The sequence below is a fragment of the Globicephala melas genome, chromosome 1, assembly GCF_963455315.2.
Source record: "Globicephala melas chromosome 1, mGloMel1.2, whole genome shotgun sequence".
NCBI lineage: Eukaryota > Metazoa > Chordata > Mammalia > Artiodactyla > Delphinidae > Globicephala > Globicephala melas.
The window spans coordinates 167,529,812-167,548,371 of NC_083314.1; the positions used below are offsets into that span (position 1 = coordinate 167,529,812).

Genomic DNA, 18,560 nt, shown 5'->3' on the forward strand with positions numbered 1-18,560 from the left:
CTGTCAATCGCACACAGAGGTGCCACACGGGAGCACAGCCTCAGCACAATCACATCTACCAGACTTGCTCAGAGCAGGGACCCAGGATGTCCACGCCACACCAAAGACACGATGCCAATGGAATGGAACATTTAATTGTTTCTGCGGTGCTCCCGGATGGGGATTGCGGGGCCTTTGGCAGAGCCCTGGCTAATGGAACCAAGAAAGGTGCCTATCAGCCAGTGCCAGGCAGGGTGGCAGCCTCAGGGCCAGGCTGAGGACAACCAGCACTTGGGCTGTTGCTTAAGACAATTTCTGAGACTAGTGGGTAAGGAATGTTGCCTTTGAGACTAGTGGGTAAGGAATGTTGCCTTTGAATAGAGAAGAGGGAGCTACAGTTAGGGGAGGCGGTAGGTCTTGGGTTGGGGGGAGGGGCTCCAAGGTCGGAAGGTTAGGAATAACGGAGTTGTCACAAGGTCCTTCATGGGTGATGGCTGGGGGGAACGTGGTGATGGAGTCCAGGGGGCTGACTCGGCTCAGGCCAGTTTCAGGAACTCCTGCAGTGTGTTTTGCTCCACAGCCTCCACGAAGAGCTCATAGTCCTGGGGGAGGGGACAAGAGGTGGTCACCTGAGTACTGGTGCTTTGTCTCAGGTCTGACTCTGGCTGGTATCCTCCTATAACACTCCCTCCATCCCCAACCCCCAGGCCCATACCCCACAGTACTGGTCCCCGTTGACAATCTGGGGTGGGGTGGCCTTGGGGTTGCCCGCCAGGGCTCGCATCTCATCCCGCAGGGCGTTGTCTTGGGAGATGTCCACTAGCTGGTACTGGATGCGCTTCCCATCCAGGATGCGGGTCACCTCGCTCTGCTGGGACTTGATCTGGGGGCAAAGGGCGGGCAGGGGTTAGTGAGCAGACTAGAGGGTTTATGGGGGGAACCCTGGGCAGAAAAAAAGAGAGTGTGGCCAGGAGCTTTTGTCCCCCTGTCGCGCTCCACGCCCTAGGGGAGGGTTCTGGCCACTAGGAGTTGGGAGGAGGAGTCAGGATTGTGGTGGTGTGGAAGGAGAGAGGGACCACCAACCATGAGGAGGGGAGTCAGAGTGAACATAAGAGATAAATTAAGGGTGGGGAGAGCCAGGAGCTCGGCAAAGAGAAAGCAGGGCAGGCCTGGGTGGAGACGGGTAAGGCGCCACCTCCGCCCCCAGGTACACACACACACACACACAGTGGAGGAGAGGAAGGGCAAGATAAGGACATGGTCAAGGCTCAGCCTGATAGTGGGTGTGCAGACGACCCAGGATGCCCGAAGGTGGTGTTCAGGATGGGGCCGCGGAGCCTGCCCCCACCCAACTCAGGAGGCCGTGTCCAGCACCTCGCCGCCCCCGCCCTGGGGGCGGGTCCCAGGCGCCGGGTCCAGAGCAACAGGACCACCACCAGCGCTCTACCCCAGGGCGCGCACTCACTTCGCGGGAGCCGGTGACCGACGTGCTGTAAACGCGCAGGCCGCTCATGCTGCGGATGGGCCGACGGGCCGACAGGCAGACGGGGTAGTGGTGGCAGCAGCTGCACGGCCTGGAGACGAGGCCGCCGCGGTCGGGAGCGGTTTCCTTCCTGCTCAGCCCGCGAGTCATAGCTCTCGGGACCAATGGGCGGCACGGACAGGCGCGCGGCCGGGGCGGGGCCTGCGCGACCCCGCCCCACGCAGCGCCGGGCCCCCTCCCGCCCCCCTTGGGGACCGGGCGCACCGAGGACCCCTGTCCCACGCAGGGCCGCCCTTTTCAGCCCTCTGAGCTGGGGCTGACAGTGTGAGGCTGGGGAGCGAGCTGACGGCAGGAAGGGCCGGGGAGGGCGTGGGTGAGGGTTTGGCAGAGGCCGCCCCTTCAGCCTCGCGCGGGTTTGCTGCACCCAACTAACTACCCACCCCCGGTGCCACGACAGCGCTGCTCCGCTCCGGGCTTTGAAGTCTTGGGCTGTTTTCAAACCTAAAGTTCCCCCGCTAGGGAGCTTCGCTTCACGGGATGCCCCCCGACCCCAACACGCACACACTGCCCCAGGGGCCACCCACACGTAGCTAACCCCGCGGCACACCACAGCACGGAGGGGCTCTGATTAGAGATTTCCCCAGAGTTCATCTCCGCTCAGATCGGCAGGTTTAGACAAGTGAGGGTGGTGGCAGGAGACGGGGCCACACCCTCACAGAGCCAGATGGAGGCCAAGGTATGAAAGAGGTTTCTAGTTCTGGACTGGGTGGAGGTAGAGGTTGGTGTCAGGACTCCTGAGAGTCTGGGCCCTTGTTAAAGATACACTGCTGGTCTTGGGGTGGCCCCAGCCCCACCCCAACTCCTCGCAGAAGATGGCACAGGGTGCAGAGGAAGCAACCAGCCCAACATTGGACCCCCAGCCATCTGTCTGGGGTTGGACATGACACCCCTCATTAGTCCTCCCAGGTCCAGGGCTCCGAGAACAGCCCAGGAAGACAACCCTAGCTCCTGGAGGCAAACACAGAGTCCTGCCTTGCCCTGGGGAAGCCACTTCCTTACAGCAACCCACAGGCAAAGACTTCCTCCTCAGAGGATTACTGAAACTCAATGACAAACTTGCTCTGTGACTCAGGGCAGCTTCACCCAACAGAAAGTGCTGTGGGAAGAGATCTTATCTGTCCCCACAGAAAGACAGAGGAGCAGAAGTGGTAGAAATAGACTTGAGGCTGGACCTGCCAAAGTTCCCTCCTTGCTGCTGTTTGGAGAACTTGGCTAAACACCCAGGCTTTGGCTCCAGCAAGCCAAAGTGAGGGGTGGAGTACGAGCTGATGGTGATGGAAAGCAATGGGAAACCGAGGAGTCTGTTAAATTTTTATTTTGTAATCAAAATAGGCAATACAAACCAGTTGACATAACAAGGATTCATATAAATAACTGCTTATAAACTTTATGAGGAAAAATACCCGTGAGCATGGTGGCTGGGCTGCCAATACAGGGTGGAGACCAACCAGGCAGCTCTGCCTTTAGGAGGCAGGAGCCCAGAGGCTGAGGGGATGGCTGGGTGGGGCTGCTCTGAATGGAAGGGATAAGTCACTCCATAAATAAAACACAAACTTGTAAAAACACTTATGAAGGAGTCTCATTCAGGCCAGGAGTGAGGTCCAGGATGCTGCCCTGCCAGCCCGAAGCTTAGCAAGAATCTCCCAATGGCTGGCTCTGGACTCCTGAACTACTCAGTGCTCCCCCTTCCCCACACACAGCCTGGCTTGGCCTGGCTCCAGATCTAGAGGAGGCGCGGGGCTGGCCCAACAACCAGATACAAACAACTACCAGATGCTCCCTCAATGAGGAGGCAAGAGAAACCAGAAAGCAGAGGGTCCAAAGGCCCCGGAGAAACAACGAAAAACACTGAAAGTTGTACCTTAAAGCTGACCTGTACTGGGTACTCTGAACTCTCAAGGAGCCCAGAGCAGGAAAGGGAAAGGACCCCCAATCCCAAACACAAGAGAGGCACAAATCAGAAGGCCAGGCACTGGCCCCAGCCCCGGGGGGAAGGGGGTGAGCAGCTTGATAGTTGCCCTGCAGTATCCTGGGGGAAAATCCTGCCCAAACCCAGAACCATAGAGGAGTGAGTTTGCACTCAAGGGGGCTACCTGGCCAGCCTGAGAACAAAGGAGAAAGGGCTGTGCTAACCACACGACCAGGGCCCCAAGGGCACAGGGCAACTAGAGTGGGGTCTCCTGTAAACGGGCATGGTAGCACAGATGAAGAAGCCCTGGTTATAATCCCTGGGCTCCCAATTCTAGTTAGTACTTTGCTAAGGAATAGATCACCCTGAGGCATCTATGAGAACAAGAGCCCTGAGGAAGAAGCAGTGGGACTGGGCCTAGGAAAACCCAGAGCCAGCTCAGGTCCCAGGAAGGCTGGCACATGGGGCCTGAGAATTCTCAAATGGCCATTGTTACTGGTACTCAGCCTTTCCTGGCCCCTCTAAGGAACTCTGGGCATCAGCACGACCAAGGTATGGAGTGGGAATGAATGTGGAGCCATCCCAAAGGATGGAGAAAGGAGGTAAGCGGCCTGCTTGCCTTTGACGTCAGCCAGCAACTGGGAACAGTCTGTGAGGACTTCCCAGTCTACCTGCAAAAGTTAATTATTAACTCACCCTCAAAGGGTGAATCAGGATGACAGGACAAATGCAATCCAACAAGGCAAAGCCAGAGTGGGGCAGGGCAAACAAAATTCTCTAATCAGCCCTTGGCCCCAGATGCAGCGCATACCTCCCCTCCATCCCTTCTCTCTGGGAATAGCAGCAGACAGGAGGCAAGAGATTGTCAGGGCAGGACCTGCTGGACCGGGCTCTCAGCAGACCAGATTCTCCCTTGGGGAATACAGCCTGTCCCACCCCCAGCATTCCTCACTGTGTGACACAGTTTTCTCCCATGTCCTGGGCGTATCTGTCTGACATGGTGGTCCTTAAGTCCTCGATGTCACGGCGTAGCTGTTGAACCTCTTCTAGTTTCCTCCTGATCACATCCGGCTTCTGAAAATCTAGCTGAGTCCCTGCGTGCTGTGTAGCTGGGGAGGAGAGCATTTCGAGAGATTATTAGTAAATCACTCAGGAGACACTTTCCTGTGGAAAGCGCAGTATGGATATGCAGTGCCATAAGGCCTGTGGTCTTGGAACATGGCACTTTTTAAAAAGCACCTAGGAATAATGGGCTGAAATCTTGCTGCCTAAGGGCCACGTTTGTGTTTGTCCTTCACCCAGGTACCCCATAAGGATGCCTGTTTCCAAAACAGATTTACTGAACGTCTACTTTGCAAAACACATAAACTCCCAGAGGGTGGTGACCAGGTCTACGGAGCCCAGTTCACACATTACCAGTAATGATGGGAAAGGTAGATAGGGGTGAGAGGAGAATGAAAGCCACTCTCTCCTGGGTCCCAGACTGGCCTGAGGACTCACAGTGAATGCCCAGGAGCAGGGAGAGACTGGGGTCATGCCCCTGGGCCCTCTGGGTCACAATGCTACAGACAGCCTGCAGATCTTGAAGGCAACGGGCCAACTCCTGATGCAGCTCAAATGCCAGCTGGGCCGTGTCTGATGAAGATGGGGACCCTGATTGGGCCTGGCGCAGGTGTTCTTGGAGCGTCAGATTCTTCTCAATGAGGTCCTGGTTCTGTACTGAAAGCTGAGCAGACAGAGAGGCGAGCACATTAACCCAGGCCCAGGGAAAAGCAGAGTATCTGTGCATGAGTGTGGATATATGTATATATGTGCGTGGAGGGGAAGCTATGAGTCAAAGGCGATGTCCCCCCTCCTTGCACTCCCCTCTTCCCCCTCAATATCAGGCCTAGTTTCTCCTGCAGGTAGGTTGGGCCCACAGGGCTGCAGCATTGGAGGGGAAACTGCACCCCAGCAGACTGAGTCAGCAGCCTCCAGGTTTCTGTTCAGGAACCAGAGAAGATACTCCCGCCCCTCGGAACTCTATCTGAAGCCAGTCCCTCAGCCAACTCTGTTAGCCAGGCTATCAGAGAAGGTTTAACGTGAACTGTGAAATCTGAGGAGACACTGGTTTCAATCTCTCCCTGCCACCCTGACAAAAGTGGCCACCAGCCAGCCGGATCAGAGTGTGTCAGAGGAATAAAGCAGGCAAGAAAGACAACAAGACAGCTAGTGGCCACTGGGTGGGTTGGGACGAGGCAGGGCTGAAGCAGCTGGGGACCTGGAGGACATAGTGCTGAAACGTGTCCTGCCTTTTCAATCCTTCACCTCAGTGGAGTCAGGCTTCACTACAGAGATCAGCTATTCACGTCTATCTGTGTCTCTTTCCCTCCCTTTCCCAGAACAGCTTAATGCACACTCCTTCCCTTCCTACCTCTATTCTGTTTTAAAGACACTGAATAGACTTTCTCCTCCAGTCCCCACCCTTCACCCACACTGGGCCATTTGACAATCCTAGTTCTGGGAGACTCCTTCCTCAGCACTTGGGCAGTGACCTTGGCCGCCCCCTGCCGACAACTCTGTTTACTCCATGAGGATCACCAAACCTTCAATCTTCTTGAACCCTTCATCCCCAACCCCACAAACCTGTGACTGTGGGAATACAAAATAAGAGAGAGTGATCGTCCATATCCAAAAAGCATTCCTGGGTAATTATGGCCACTCAAAGGCTTAGGACCTCTAATATAAAGGATGATGCAATGTCCCTTCTTACTCCTCTGACAAAAAAGCTTAGCAGGGACCTCCCAAACGTGGGGGCTCCTGTGGGAGAAGGGATCGGGAGGATACAGAGAAATCAGGTTTGTAAAGACAGTACCAAGAGGCCTAGCTGTTGCTGCTCACCTCTTTCACAGCTGTGCGCAGCTGCTGCAGGGCTGTCTCCCTCCTTTGGGCCTCCTCTTTCAGGGCCTGGCTTGTTCCTTCTTCTTGAGCCACTTCCTGCTCTAGGCTCTGCATCCCATGGCAAGGAGGGTGGGAGAACACATCAGGGGTAACAAGTCTACTTCAGACCATATCGCCTCTGGTCTGGACTATATACATAGTAAAGCTCCACCCTGCCCACACACTGCTGCTAAGAGATTATTTTACAACAGCCCTGGTCTGTGACTTCGCATCAAAACCCTTCTCTAGCCCTTGACCATGTAGCAATAGAGGCCAGCTCCTCAGCAGGGCATTCTAGGCCAGTCTGGCCCTTACTTACTTTTCTATCCTTATCTCTTTCTACCCTCCACACAGCCTCTACTCCAGTCACACTGAACAACTAACTGGCCTTCATCCCCAAAGGTTACAGTTCCAATACTGTTGCTCACTCCTCTTTCCCCTTTGCCCAGAATGCCCCTCTGCTCTGCCAGAACCTTCCTTAATCTGCAAATTAGCTCCAATTAATCCTAATATTGCCCTGCTACTCATACCTCCATCATGGCTCATGAGTACATTTGTTGGCTGTGCACATGATTCCTCCCTCCACTAGACCATAACTTTCTTGAGGGCAAGGAACGTCCATTGAGTTGAGTTCAATTATTTATCGGGCAATTACTGTTGACAGGCACTGGGGATACTAAAAAGAATACCAAACAATCCCTGTCTTTGAGGAGCTCACAGCCAAATGCCCTTGACAATACTGTATATTAAATGTTTCTGACAGAGATGAGAAGGGGTAGAGAGAGCACTCTCTCGGGCACCTAATCTAGTTATAATGCGTGCGTGCGTGCGTGCATGTGTAGGGGTAGTCAGGGTCAAGAGAGGGAGGTATTTATATTTGTTATCTTCTGCCTCTCATTCTGGTTCATTCCAATTTCCCCCCAGTTTTGAAACTGACTTGAACAAATAAAGTATAAATAATATTTCTGAACTTTTCCATTTTGTATTAATAAAAAATTTAGCAGCCAAGGAAAACGTCTCACCACTATGAAACACCCAAGGTGACCATTTTGAATCCACCTAATTCCACCAAAGTCTCATCATGGGTAAATATACTATTTTAAATGCTGTGGAACCTCAGAGTTCCAAGAAACATACTTTGAGATCCACTAAAAACTACTAAAATCCTGGGATTTTAAATGGATGTAGGGAATTCCCCGGCAGTCCAGTGGTTAGGACTCTTCACTTTCCCTGCCGAGGGCCTGGGTTCAATCCCTGATCGGGGAACTAAGATCCCGCAAGCCGAGCAGCGCAGCTAATCGTCATAATAATAATAATAAATGGATGTAAACACTCACTAGGCTTGACTATCTCCTTACAGGACTTGAAATATGTGAACTAAATAGACCCACATAATGACAAGGGTAGGACTGCAGCTTTCAGTTCTTCCTCAGTGGACGTGCATCTCTCCTGTTTGGTGTGAAAACCTCTATTAGAGTCCAAAGAGAATCTGTACCTAGGATTTCTTGGAGAACCCAATTAAGGACACTCCTACTCTGGCCCAAAATAGAAACCAGGAGTTGTCTTTTTCCTTATTCTTCAACCTCCTACATTCTATCAGTCACTGATTCCTCTCAATTTTACCTCCTAAAATTCATTTAAATTTGTCCCCTCACAACTCCTTCTTGCAATGCTGCCTTATGCATCATCCTTCATCATCTCTCACTAGGATTTCTGCTACAGTCCACTGGCCTCCAGCCTTGTAACTCTCCAAGTGCCAATATTCTTCCACACTCAAGCCTGAGTTGCAAACCTGACCACATCACGCCCCAATTAAATACTAGAGTAGATTCCCATCACCTACCTAAAGAATAAAAGCTAACTTGGTTGAACAGTCCCAGCCCTCCCATAGCCCAGTTCTCCATTTACCACCTTACTTCAACAATATCAAACTGCTTGCAGCTCCATGTGCAAACCCTGCTGTTTCATGCCTTCATGTTCCTACCCATGCTGTTCCTTCTATCAGGAAATACCATCCTATCCTGTGCCTCCTCATCGACTGGCTAACCCTTCCTCCTCCTTCAAGAAGGCTCATGAGTGCTTCCCTGGTGGCGCAGTAGTTAAGAATCCACCTGCCAATGCAGGGGACATGGGTTCAAGCCCTGGGCCGGGAAGATCCCACATGCCGCTGAGCAACTAAGTCCGTGCGCCACAACTACTGAGCCTGCGCTCCAGAGCCCACGAGCCACAACGACTGTGCCCACATACCACAATTACTAAGCCCGTGTGCTGCAACTACTGAAGCCCGCGTGCCTAGAGCCTGTGCTCCGCAACAAGAGAAGTCACTGCAATGAGAAGCCTGCACACTGCAATGAAGAGTAGCCCCCGCTCACCCCAAGTAGAGAAAGCCCATGTGCAGCAACGAAGACCCAATGCAACCAAAAATTAATTAATTAATTTTAAAAAAAAAGAAGGCTCATGATCTCCAGAAACCCTTCCTTGACCTCTCTACTTCCACTGACTCTTCTACGCTCCCCCAGGATAATATGGATGCTCTAACAGTACTGTGCTAAAACCCCTTCCCAACAAGAATGTAGGCTAAAAGCACTGACTGGGTCTCATTCTTGTGCTCCTAACACCGAGTAAATTGCATGGCAGAGAATAGTGTTGGTTGAATTCTAGAAATTCCATCATTAAGTCCTGCCCACCATGTCCCGAGGACTCCAGCTCACCTGTACTTGTGAACGCAACTGATCAATCTTCTGCTGTTGCTTCTCCACAATCTGAAAGGCAAAGTTATCAAGGAAGGCTGTAAGCACATGCTGATAGTGAGGTCAGAGGGCAAGAGGCTGTACTAGGATCTGTGGTCTGGCTCTTAGCCCAACTGGCTACAGCCAGTCAATAGTGAGAACAGAGTGAAGACAAGTTAGCTCTACCTACAGAAAAATAACCCAGACTCCCTATCCTGGCTAACTAGCTTCACACTCCTGTGCTCTAGTCACAAAGAGATTTAAACAAAGAGGAATGTAGTGTGGACCTATGACCACCATGGGGAAGTCGGGTGGAGAGAGACACCCTCACCCTGATGATTGTAGGCCAGTAGAATCAACTTCATATACAGCCAGTGTATATTCTGGTTCTTTGGTAAAGGACATGACTGAAAATTCAGTTTAATGAAGCTTGTCCTATCCAGGGCTATGACAGTTATCATTACTTATAGCTTTGGTCACACTGACTGTTCGAGGAGAGAACCTGAACAGGACTAGTTTCCTGTCCTTTGAGACCTCAGGTACTCTCTGAACCATTTCTGGGTCTTCTTTTTTGCTGACCTTCAACCAGTCTCACTGCTAGGCCCCGAGCTCCTTCTTCTCTGCTGAATTAGAGCCCCCTCACTGGGTAGAACTTTGCCCAATGCAAGAGGTTCTGAATAGGGCCTGAGCCATGAATGAAGTGCACCAAGCTTCAGTGTACCATTTTGGAGCATATAAATTTGGATGTTCAGAGGCATGTCCTTCCCTAACGTTGCTTGCCAGTCATAAGGATGAATATCTAAAATGCAAATTTATTATGCAGGGATGACTTCTCAGAAGGAGAGAAAAACTCTGGGCAGCAGATCCTAGAGGGTTCAGGGTCAGAAATTCATGGTTCCCTACCAATACCCAATCTTTTCTTTCCTAAGCCTACCCCGTTACAGCCTGGACACCCTCAGTCACCTTTCTAAGGGAATCACATTCCTTCTGCCAGGACTCCATTTCCACTTGGGGACCTTCTCCCCATTGAGCTGTATCTTCTCCACTGGCCGCCTCCACACACTGCTTATCTTGCAGGCTGAAAAACAGTGGCCTCTTAAAGAACTCTGAAGTTAGAGGGATGTGGCTTTGATTCCTGATTCCGCTATTTACTGTATGTTTTGGGGCAAGACATTTACACCCTTCCAAGCCATAGGTGGGGATAATGTCTTAGGTCTGTATAACGTAGGGAGTGCCACACAGAAGCTGCTTGCTCAGTCTATGCTAGTTCCATTCCCTAGAGGTCAGCATCTATACAATGTGCTACCAATTCTCTACCTGCCCAACGTTTTTTTATTCTGTTTTGATATTTAAAAGTAAACATTCATCACATGTATTTAAATTATAAAAGTCACATGTATACAATGCAGAAATTTTAGAAAATACCAAAAAAATCTTTTTTCTTTGCACATACAGTCTGGGGCAGACCCAGCTATGTCCCCTAACCTCGCTTCTGACTCCCACCAGTGGTGTCCTCCCATGGATCCCCACAATCACTTTCATCATGGCCCATCTGCTGAAATAAACAACAGGGTCACTGTGGTTGAATATGGGATGAGAAATCCAATCCATCCCATTAGCAGCTGGATTTGGTCCAAGAGGCTGCTGAAACACAGCCACTACATTTTCAGAAACTTCTATTAACATGGAGGAGGCTCCCAAGACACCCTGAGAGTACATTATGGCATCCTGTTTTGTTCTCAGAACCTGCTGTGGCAATCGAGAGCAATCCCTAGGGCTGAGGAGAAGAAACAGATGCTCCTGGTAGGCTTTACCTTGCAAGATTCAAAATGTGGATAACCTCCAGTCCTCAGCACCAGGATCTACTTTTGCAAATATAGAGATACTCATTTTCTAGTTTATGAAGTGCTCCCGTTCATTCAACACATACATATTCAAGGATTATTATCTAGTATTATTATGCCAGGTACTGGATTGGAGCCTTCCAAAGGATACAGTGACAAATCCCACCCCACTACACCACTATACCCCCCACATTCCATCTCAAAGACATAGTCCTTGTCCATAAACAGTTTTCCTATTACTTACAATCCAAAGAAAATGAAGCTCAGAGAAGTGAAGTGATTTGCCCAAAGTCACACAGGTAATGAGTGGGGTAGCCAGGACCAGAACATAGCTCTCCACTCCTTTCCTCAACCCCACAGGGGTATTTACCTATGTCTAGTGGAGGAGAATTCTGCTTCCCTCTGTCTCAGGCTTTCCAGTTGAACCTCCTTCTCTCTGCAGGCTGCCTGGGTCTCCTCGAGCAAACTCTCCAGCTCAGTCACTCTCTCCTGCAGCTCTGTGCTCTTCAACTCAGAATCCTTAAGCTGAAAGACAGGATTCCATGCTTAGGTCAACAGGCCAAGGAAGACTCTGTCTGGGTATCTCAAAAAATTTGCAGTTCAGTTGTGATATGAGTGTGTGGACATGACTCCTTTGGGATCTTCCTTTCAGAAAGCCACAAGGTAACTGCATGCAGCAGAGGCTGAGAAAGCCCCCCTGCTTGGCCACTCCCTTCTTGCCCCAGGTATGCCCAGACATTGCTGCTACCTGCTGGCTCTGCTTCTGATGGTCTTCCAAAGTGGGCAGGTCAGCCAGGTAGCGTTCCAAGGTCTCAATACGCTGCTGCTTCTCCCGGTTCTGCTCTGATTCCTTCTGACATTTCTTTTTCAAATTATTGATATGTTTATCACGACCCTTGACCTGTTGGGAAGAAATGTCGAGAATCTGTCTCCATTGACTCCTCTACAACCCCGAACATCAACTTTTTTTGAAGTGATGTCTTTGCCCTTAGGGCTATGAATGTTTTCCAGTACAATGAATGCAGGAAGCTGATAAAATTTTGCCATTTGAGATTAGGGCATAAAATGCAGAGTTAACACACAAGAACTTTCTAATCAAGGGCAAGGAAGCGGGGCTCCTTTGGCAGTTTTCAAAAATTGGTAGCTCTACCATATAATAAGGAATCTGGGACTTCCCTGATAGGCCAGTGGTTAAGACTCCGTACTTCCACTGGAGGGGGCTTGGGTTCAATCCCTGGATCCCTGGTTGGGAAAATTCCACATGCTGCACAGTGCAGCCAAAAAAAATTTGTCTGGTCTTTGTCCAGCTTCCTGGGAGGTAACTTCTAAACTCTTAGAATATCCCAAATAATAGAAAAGGAGTATCTTTGTTTTTCTTAATGGACCAGAGCCCACCATAAATGCATTTATGCTAATGAGATGACCCAGAATGCAGACTGGCCACTATAAAGACCGATGGAGTTGAGCCCAACTCCCTGTGAAGAGGGGACAAAGACAGGAGATTGAGTTCAATCATGCCTACATAATAAAACCCCAATTAAAAATTCTGGACACCGAAGCTCAGTGGAGCTTCCTGGTTGGTGAACACATGGATGTGCTAGGAGGATGACATGCTCTGATTCCAAGGGAGAAAAGGTATAGAAGCCCTGCTTTGAGGACTTTCCCAGACCTCATCCTATTTGTCTCTTTATTTGGCTTGTCCTGATTTGTATTTTTATAATAAAGCTGTAATCCTAAGTAATCCTGAGTTCTGAGTTGCTCTGGTGAATTACTGAACCTGAAGGGGTCATGGGAACCCCTGGATTTATAGCCAGTTGGTCAGAAGTATATAGGCAGTCTAGGGAACCCAAAACTTGCAGCTGGCATCGGAAGTAACAAATAAGCATAGTCTTTTGGGGGACCATGCCCTTAAACCTGTGGAATCTGATGCTAACTCTAAGTGGTCTGCATCAGAACTGAATTGCAAAAGTAAATATAACTGTATATACAGTAGACATACAGCCGGTCTGTTCTGTTCTGTTGAGATAGGTAATGCATTATTCCCTAAGCACCACATAGGATATAAAGCTAAGCAATCATCTGGAAGGGCTAATGAGACTCTAAACTCCTTGAGAGGAGGGGCTGTGTCCATTTTGCTTACTATCATATCCCCAACACACAGCACAATGCTTGGCACTGAGCAGGCAATCAATTAAGATTTGTTGAATGGGGCTTCCCTCGTGGCGCAGTAGTTAAGAATCCGCCTGCCAATGCAGGGGACACGGGTTCGAGCCCTGGTCTGGGAAGATCTCACATGCCGTGGAGCAACTAAGCCCATGTGCCACAACTACTGAGCCCGCGTGCCACAACTACTGAAGCCCACCGCCTAGAGCCCATGCTCTGCAACAAAAGAAGCCACTGCAATGAGAAGCCCGTGTACTGCAACGAAGAGTAGCCCCCCTTTCACTACAACTAGAGAAAGCCCGCACGCAGCAATGAAGACCCAACACAGCCAAAAATTAATAAATAAAACAAATTTTTAAAAAAAAGATTTGTTGAATGGAAACTTTTTCTTCACTATTATGGCTTTTTCTTTGGCTCATGAAAAAGGAAGCTGGAGGAAGTAAGAGAAAGCAGAGAAAAGGTAAGGCAGATCTACTGATGCCAAAGAGGCACAGGCCTAATTTAATCCAAAGATAACACAGTACTGAGAGGGATCCCTGAAAATCAGTCAAAACCTTTACCCCAGGTACAATCTTTAAGCTCCATGTGATTCTCCAGATTCTCACATTTTAATATGCATCAGAATCACCTGGGAAGCTTATTAAAAATGCTCATAACCAACTGTGAATTAAAAAAATGGTAGACTGGCCAGAGATGTTTATCTTTTCTCTCTTCCAAAACACCTCTAAACAACAGGAGAAAAATAAAGTACTGACTTTTAAAAGTCAAAAGAGGAGACAAAAGTATACAAGATATTTCAACATGTTTTCAGAAGATAAAAGTAATTGGGGGGATAAATGACTTGGAGCAAAGGAGTTATAATCTGCAGTAGGAGTTACAGACAACTTGGAAAACAATGTGCCCTTCACAACCAGCAAGAACCCCTGTACTTGAAGCACCAGATACCTGAGGGAGGTATGTATCAGCCATAGACCTGAAAAATAGGGGGATTCACTAGAAGTCTATATTCAGGTTAGCTGGATACCATTCTCAGCCTAGGTTTCCCCAAAAGGAGACTGGAGATTTATTTTCCGGAGAAAGCAACTGAGAGATAGTCAAGCTCAGGGATATCAGTCACAGCAGAGAGAGAGAGAGAGAGAGAGAGAGAAGCACTGTGTTGAAAATCAGTATAAGTAAAAATCTATGTATAGAACTGTGGGACTTTAAACCTAATCTCCTTCTCAGTGTTGAGAACCCAAAGGCCAAAATCATTCCTGTCCCCAGTCTCTCCACCAGGCAGCAGGCTGAAGATTCTTTCCTAGACAGAGTGAGATGAGACATTCAGATACTGATATTTGAGGGTTCCCAAGTGCAAAGGGCAGACTAACTCTGATCATCCCACAGGGAAGCCCACCGGGCAACTACCATGAACCCAGAGCTTCCACGCAGCTTTAAAATACTACTGATACGTTGTGGGGTTTTTTTTGTTTTTTTCTTTTCTGGCTGCAGCGCACGGCATGTGAGATCTTAGTTCCCCAACCAGGGATTGAACCTGTACCCCCTGTAGTGGAAGCGTGGAGTCTTAAGCACTGGACCGCCAGGGAAGTCTCTAAAATACTACATTCTTAAATATGAGCACTCTTTCGTTCAAGGATCACCAAGCCTCTAACATGAAAGACACCAAAATAAAAAGACCTGAAGGAAACAAGAAACAACACTATGAGCAGATGCAGATATCCCAAAAGGTATAATCAATATCATCAGAGAAAAGATATTGCATTCATGAAACAAAAACAGCAAAAAATTCAATAAAAGAATACTATTCAGGGCTTCCCTGGTGGCACAGTGGTTGAGAGTCCTCCTGCCGATGCAGGGGACACGGGTTCGTGCCCCAGTCCGAGAAGATCCCACATGCCGCGGAGCGGCTGGGCCCGTGAGCCATGGCCGCTGAGCCTGCGTGCCGCAACGGGAGAGGCCACAACAGTGAGAGGCAGTGAGAGGCCCACGTACCTCAAAAAAAAAAAAAAAATACTACTATTCAGAAATATAGAGGTATATATCAGGAGAAAGAAAGAAAACAGTTGAGGACAGATAATTCTGTGGAGTGGGGCTGGGCACAGAACCACTAATTTTTACTATAAATATGTTGATATTTGATAACATGTTGGTTATTTAACTTAGATACATGTATTATTTTGATTAAAAGTTTCTTTTTTAACAAGCCTCTAAGTCTATGCTGTACCAATGGCACCAACATCACCTGGGAGCTTATTAGAAATGCAGGATCTCAGGGCCCCCTTCCCTCCCACAACTACTGAATCCGTATCTTTTTTTTTATCATGATCTCCAAATGATTCTTAAGCACATTAAAGTTTACGAAACACTACTTTAGCTGACTTTGATGCAAGTGGTCCAGAACTAAACATTATTAAACTGGTCCCCCAAGAATGTCTGCATTAGTGCAACCTGTGAACAGAACCAAAAGATTTAGCTCCTTCTATGATAACCAATCTCACCCTAAGCAATTCTAAGAGCACTGGCAAAAATGTTAAAACTCCCAAAATATCTGCATATATGGGATTCTTCACCTACTTTTTAGGTAGAGTGAGGAGAAACCAGGCTGAATGATGTACCACAGGTACATCTTGCCACAGCACAATCTCGTATGACTGCCCAGGCTGATTTTCCACCCAGGCCAGCTGGTAGCCCATCACAACCTGGGACAGTGAGGGATTATACGGCTTTCCCTCTCTGTGGTAGTTTTGTGCAGGTGAAGCAGAAAGGAGGGGTTCCATTTCTAACAGATCAATCCTGCATAAGAAGTCAATGTAGGGGGTTTCACCCAATTGGCTCCTCCAGGTTCCAAGAATAGGGGCCAGAAACAGCTTAGGGTCTGGCAGGAGAGGGCTGACTGCCAACTCCTTTGTGAATTAGAAAGCTATCAGCTCCTTAGCTCACCCTTTCTTCCTGTTTCTTCCCCTCCTCTGAATGCTTCTGCAATGCCACTTTGAGTGACTCTCTGATGAGCTGGACTTCAACTTCTGAAGCAGAGAGTTTCTTTTCAAGCTCCATCTTTTCTTTGCTCAAGGCTTCTGTCTTCTGTGCAAACTGTGCACGTAAGAAAGTGTTCTCTCGCTGCAATTCCTGCAGAGAGATTCTCAATATATAACTGTTCATTACCCTGACAGTCCCATACACGTTACTTATACCTAGTATACTTTGTGGTCAAATATCACCTTTCTCTAAGAATTTCTTTAAGCAGTGCTTCTCAAAGTGTGGTCCTAGAACTAACAGCTTCAGCATCACCTGGGAATTTGTTAGAAATGCAAATTCTTAAGCCCAACTCCCAGGCCCAGTGAATCAGAAACTCTGGGGATGGGTCTCAATAATCTGTGTTTTAACAAGCCCTCCAGGTGATTCAGATGCATACTCAAATTTCAGAACCACTGGCTTAAAGCAATACTTGATGAGTTGCAGTGTAACAAAGGAATACAGGACACTGTATCAGAAGACCTGGGCTCAAGGCCTGGTTCTCCTCCACTCATTCTCTGTACGACTTCAGGCAAATTCTTCCTCCTTCTCGGGCTTCAATTTTCTCATCAGTAAATTAGAGGACCGAACTAGATTTTATCTAACGGCCCTTCTCACACTAACATTCTGATTCTACAAGATGGAACACTATCTTAACAGGCCCACTAGGTGGCAAAGCCAGTACAGTACTATAATCTGTCTAACAGACATCACTCAAAAGCCCAAATTACAGAAGAAGCTTGGCCAACTTCTTTTAGGGCTACTGACCTAAGTGAGAGCATGGTTTCCTTCAGCTGCTCCTAGACATGGAAGAATAAAAGTGGGAATGGTTCTAAATCCTGCATTACCTCTGCTTCCCCCTCCATTTGGCCAGGGCTGGTATATTAAGACTTCTCAAAACATCACTCAGTACATTGCTCTGCCTTCCTTTTCTCCCAAGTATGTCCTGATACCAAGGCACCTGGACTTCCACTTGATCTACCCTCAAGCCTTTTCTGCCCCCACAAGGGCAGAACAGGAGATACTTTATAATTAAGATGTTTACTCTTTGAGGGCAGGGACACCTTATATCACTTGGTTCATTTTCTATCTCCTGGATGCCTAACAGTGCCAAGCACAGGGAAGATACTGGGTTATGACAAGCAGAATGCCATCCTGGCTGCCAAGGCTTACCTGCAGCCTCAGCAAGCAGACATCCCCAAAGGGGGCAGGGCGGCCCAAAAGAGCACTGTGGACTTGTAGTTCGCTCTCTCGCACTTTCTGCTCCAGCTGAGAGATATGTTTCCTCTGCCTGCAAAAGCCGGAATAGAATGAGGTCCAGGGTCCTGACACAAATCCACTTGCAATATAAGCCCCCACTTCCCTTAGGTACAAACCACACTTTGTAAGCAAAGACCCTGGATTCTGGTCAGTGCTGTTTCCTGAAGGAGGAAGAGCAAATGAGAAAACTGACAGGGGAAATGAAGAAAGATCAGCTGCGAAGAGTCAGCTGCCTCCTTTAGGCACTCCCCACAGCCCCTGCAGAGATATGCAACTGGCCTATCACATTACTCACATACTGGACTAGGCTGCTTACTGACCTAGCTCTACCATGAGGCAAGGCAGGGTCCTAAACAGAGGAAGATGCACTGCCCTTGGGAAGACCTCCTTAGTGGGGGCTGGGACAGCAGAGGCTAGCCCTATGACACCCCTTGCCCCCTTACTTGTCAATAAGGAGCTCCTTTTCCTTCAGAAGGTTTTCATTACTGTTCAAGATGCTGATCCACTGTGCTGGGTCTAATGTGGGCAATGAAGGAGAAAAAGCAGCAGGATGGTGGCAGATGGCTCCATTCTGAAGCTGAAAGACAAGCAGGCCCAGAGCAGCTTAATCTTGACCTATAGGCACCTGAAAACACCTGAGCTACAGCTGGGTCTGCAGTCAAGGCTTACTTTGGCTCAGTCTGAGAAGGCCCACTGTTTATGAAATAATTTTAGCTCTGATGTATGACTGGAAAGAACCTGCTAGGGAGACTTCTGCCAGCTGGACACTCCCTGCTCAGAAAGGCTCCAGTTTCTAAGAAAAGGTCAGTTGTCTTTCATTATCTGGCAACAGAAGCTAAACAGGAGCTAAGATGTCCTCACCAACCAGGAAAGGAGAATGTGTCCTGCTTCCTTTCTTCCCATTCTTAAGCAGCACAAGGACTTTTTTTTTTTAAAACCCAAAAGTGTTATAGTGGAAAGAACCTGGGATTCAAAGATAGTTTTTGAACCCTAGAACTCTGCCACTCACCAGCTCTGTGACCCTGGACAGATTACTTATTCTAAGAAACTGGTAAATTTCTACATTTACCTCATCAGAGTGCTATAAGGATTAAATAAGATTCTGTATGTTAAAGTACCTAGCCTAGTGACTGGTACATAAATACATACACACACAGTCAGTGTTGGTGTCCTAACTCTGGGTTTCCCTTTATAACCCTCTGCTT

General features: G+C 48.6%; 2 protein-coding genes across 2 annotated transcripts in view; both read right to left on the reverse strand.

Annotated features, from left to right (window-relative positions):
* Nucleotides 1-112: 112 nt before the first annotated feature.
* Nucleotides 113-1,627, reverse strand: SH3BGRL3 (SH3 domain binding glutamate rich protein like 3). The gene is made up of 3 exons (XM_030873647.2): nucleotides 1,445-1,627; nucleotides 695-862; nucleotides 113-581 (listed from the first exon to the last, which is right to left on the reverse strand). Exons 1-3 carry the CDS (start codon nucleotides 1,610-1,612, stop codon nucleotides 516-518), a joined length of 402 nt encoding a protein of 133 aa, XP_030729507.2. The 5' UTR covers nucleotides 1,613-1,627; the 3' UTR covers nucleotides 113-515.
* A 1,194-nt stretch (nucleotides 1,628-2,821) lies between these two features.
* Nucleotides 2,822-18,560, reverse strand: part of CEP85 (centrosomal protein 85) — a 32,790-nt gene continuing 17,051 nt past the window's right edge. The window contains exons 5-14 of the mRNA XM_030873604.2: nucleotides 17,799-17,932; nucleotides 17,269-17,386; nucleotides 16,024-16,209; nucleotides 11,672-11,824; nucleotides 11,294-11,448; nucleotides 10,043-10,157; nucleotides 9,062-9,112; nucleotides 6,312-6,419; nucleotides 4,932-5,157; nucleotides 2,822-4,540 (exon numbers count right to left, since the gene is read on the reverse strand). Of these exons, the coding sequence (XP_030729464.1) occupies nucleotides 4,380-4,540; nucleotides 4,932-5,157; nucleotides 6,312-6,419; nucleotides 9,062-9,112; nucleotides 10,043-10,157; nucleotides 11,294-11,448; nucleotides 11,672-11,824; nucleotides 16,024-16,209; nucleotides 17,269-17,386; nucleotides 17,799-17,932 (1,407 nt within the window). The 3' untranslated portion in view covers nucleotides 2,822-4,379. The remainder of the gene's footprint in view (nucleotides 4,541-4,931; nucleotides 5,158-6,311; nucleotides 6,420-9,061; nucleotides 9,113-10,042; nucleotides 10,158-11,293; nucleotides 11,449-11,671; nucleotides 11,825-16,023; nucleotides 16,210-17,268; nucleotides 17,387-17,798; nucleotides 17,933-18,560) is intronic.